The sequence below is a fragment of the Medicago sativa genome, chromosome 1 (assembly GCF_051527215.1).
Source record: "Medicago sativa cultivar Bolivia chromosome 1, Bolivia_mono, whole genome shotgun sequence".
In the NCBI taxonomy this organism is placed as follows: domain Eukaryota; kingdom Viridiplantae; phylum Streptophyta; class Magnoliopsida; order Fabales; family Fabaceae; genus Medicago; species Medicago sativa.
The window spans coordinates 71,457,996-71,461,337 of record NC_140749.1 but is presented as its reverse complement, the minus strand read 5'-3'; the positions used below and the strand labels follow the sequence as shown (position 1 = coordinate 71,461,337).

At 33.7% G+C, this 3,342-nt stretch overlaps 1 protein-coding gene across 1 annotated transcript; it reads left to right on the top strand.

Moving 5' to 3' along the window:
- The first annotated feature begins 418 nt into the window (after positions 1–418).
- On the top strand, positions 419–1,879 carry LOC146957022 (dehydration-responsive element-binding protein 2D-like). Its single transcript, XM_085723088.1, has one exon. The coding sequence runs from the start codon at positions 484–486 to the stop codon at positions 994–996; it is 513 nt and encodes a 170-aa protein (XP_085579214.1). The 5' UTR covers positions 419–483; the 3' UTR covers positions 997–1,879.
- Positions 1,880–3,342: the final 1,463 nt, after the last annotated feature.

Sequence of the window (3,342 nt, the reverse complement as noted above, 5' to 3'; positions counted from 1 at the left end):
ATGCCTCGTCAATAAAAAGTAGTGAAATTATAAGTCGATATCTAAGAATAGTACGATACTTTACTGATAATATATGCTGACTTAATCTATCAATAGGGATAGCTTGAAGAAAATGCTGATCAGCATCGACTACAAACATTTTTTAACTTTTTTTTTTAATTTATCATTAGCAGAAACATTTCTACCAAAAATAGGAAAATTAAATTCTTATGATCGAAGGAGTCTATACTAGTAGAGACAAGTGTTCCTTCTTCATTGCCACGGGTCATTCCTCATGTACTCTTAAGTCAGTATCCATTCTCCAACATTCCAAGTGTCTCTTGCTCACTTACTCACACTTTATACATTCATTCACTCAATATATATTTGTTGGTACCTCACAAATAATACATACATATAGTATTATCATTAAAGAAAATAGTGTATAGTATTTATATTACTAGTAGGAAAGGTTGCTACAACTTCAGCAGTGACTAGTGAGCAATGGTGAAAAAGGAACCAGAAGAGACAGCATCAAAAAAGCCACGATCAAGAAGAAAAGGAGGACCAGAGAATGCATTATGCAATTACAAAGGAGTGAGGCAAAGGACTTGGGGAAAATGGGTTGCTGAAATAAGAGAGCCCAAACGTGGCACTAGGCTTTGGCTAGGAACATTCAACACCTCTATTGAAGCAGCACTTGCCTATGACAATGCTGCAAAAAGACTCTATGGTGAATCTGCTAGGCTCAATTTGGCACCATCACAATCCACTCCAACAACAAGTATAGGGGTTGATCAGAATTTGATTGTTCCTACACAATCTACTGCTCCTAACTGCATTGAAGAAAATTCTAATAATAATAAGGGTGTGTTAGTGGAGACTAATTTGGACCTTGAGTTACAAAGTCTTCCATGGAATACTAGTGACTTTGTCATGGATGATTTTATGGAACTTAATGATACATTACTGGCTCAAGGGCTTAAGGATTGGGATCCATCATTACTTGAGATTTAATCCATCCTTTCGCAGATAAAATACACACCTTTGATGTATTATATAAATATGTGTTTTTTTTTTTTTTTTTTAACAAATCAAAATGGAATATATTTCATTAACCAAAAGTGAATCACCCCGCACAAGGTGTGCTAAAAGTGATGACTCACTCACAAACAATTACAGAGTCATGACCTCTAAGAAAAGGTCGCCAACCACCAAGGAAAGAAAACAAAAATTACATGACACCCATACAAAGGAGGGGGTGTTGCCACCAGTCATGATAGCAATACCCTAAAGGGACACGATTCGAAGACATCCATAAAAAGGAATTTAGCTTAATTTTTTCTAGAATAATGAAAGAGTCAGACACCGCATTGTTAAAGATACGGTTGTTCCTTTCCTCCCAAATTGCCCAAACACTTGCAAGCCAAATAACCTTTAAATAAAGATGAACAGATCGCGGCATTCCCGCCAAGTGACTAAATTGTAAGAAGTGATCAACAAGAGATCCAGGAAAAACAAAAGATATGCCAAGTCAATGACAAACCAAGTACCAGACAGCCCCAAATACCTTGCAATCAATGAACAGGTGAGCTGCCATCTCGATTGTACCACACCCTCCAACACATAAATTATCTTCAGGTTGTAAAGCACGATGACGCACCAAATTTGTTTTACTTGGAATTCTGTCCTGAAGAAGACGCCAAACAAATACAGAGACTTTGGAAGGAACCAACCTGTGCCAAACATTATTTAGAACAACATTTGCCACAGGTTCGTCAGTGGACGTTAGAAATGCATAAGTCCCACGAACCTAAATATATGTGTTACTTATTATTATTTACTATATTTTTATATTTATATTATATAGTCTAGCTTTTAGTTCATGAAGACTCATTTTGGTTTTTGTAAAACAAATACAACTTTTAGTTCCAAGATTTTTATCTCAATTTGCGTTTAAAGATTTTTTGTTTTTGTTTTGTGCTGATTTTGTGTCAAGAATGTTCAATAACAACTAACCATTAATATGGCCATTTCAAAAATAAAATGTTGAGTATGTGTTGTTATAATGTTTTTAGGGATGATATGGTCTCAATGAGATAAATCTCTCACTCTTAATTTTTTAACCATTCGTACTTTTTTTTCTTCCCTTCGTCCATTAAAGATCTTGCGAGGATCCTCTAAATGTCTAGTTCTATATATAGATATATTTTGAAGATGTTACGGAGTGTAGAATGAATATTTTTGCCTAACTAATAATGTTCCGTAAATCGAATGTTAACTCTACGAGTTTACCGAATTTACGTTTTTAGGTACCAAAATCGTGTTAACTTGGAGGTAAACTCGATTTTTGGAAAATCGAAAGGTTTGATGAGTTTGACCAAGTTAACACTCGGTAAACTCGACCGAGTTTACCGAGTTTTACGAGTTTACATCTAAAAAAATATATAAAAAAACCCTTTTTTGGGCCCATTTTTTCAAAACTCAATTCCTTTTCTACAAGCCCAAAGACTAAAACGTTTACTGAACAGTTACCTTTACAGTAACACATTGTTCCTGAAATGAAACATTTTTTTTTCTTTTTTCTCTGAGTTCTCAAACCATGAACATGGAAGCACATACCAGTTAGGGTTGCGATTTAGACGGTGGAAATTCATTTTTCGACGTCGGTGATTGCGATGTCGGTTAGGGTTGCGGTGGTGGTGTTTGTTGACCTTTTGAAGAAATCAACTAGTTTATTTTTTAGATAGTTTTATTAACAACGTTGGGAACTTGTGAAACTTGCTTTTTTGGATGGTTTTATGTATGGCTTAAACTTAGAGACTTATGAAACTTATGATTTTGTGCGTTAATTTTTGTATTTTGATGCTAAGTTGAGCATAACGTTTTATTATGGTAGTTTGGTATAATTTGCCTTTGTAATTAAGTCTATTTTACGCTATTGACCTATTTACAATATTATATTAGCTTATATATGTCATGCATATAATAAATTTTATATAATTTTAATTTTTGGTAAACTCGTACGAGTTCTCGAGTCGAGTTTACCTAGGCAAAACGAGTTGAGGTAAACTTTCGAGTTGCAAAACCTTAAATGTCACATTGTTAATTTTCGGTAATTGAAACTTATAAAATTCATATACAAACATATTATAATTGAAACTTATAAAATTCATATACAAACAAATCACTTTAATCTCCACTAATTCCATATGATATTTTTTTGTAAGAGTGCATATATTTCGAAATGAATCATATTCTCATGAATTAACTTTTTTACCCACATATGTTTACGGTGATGTAAGAACCCTAACCTTTTTTTTTTACCGAATACAAGTAGCAATGTAATCACTCTTGCTCATT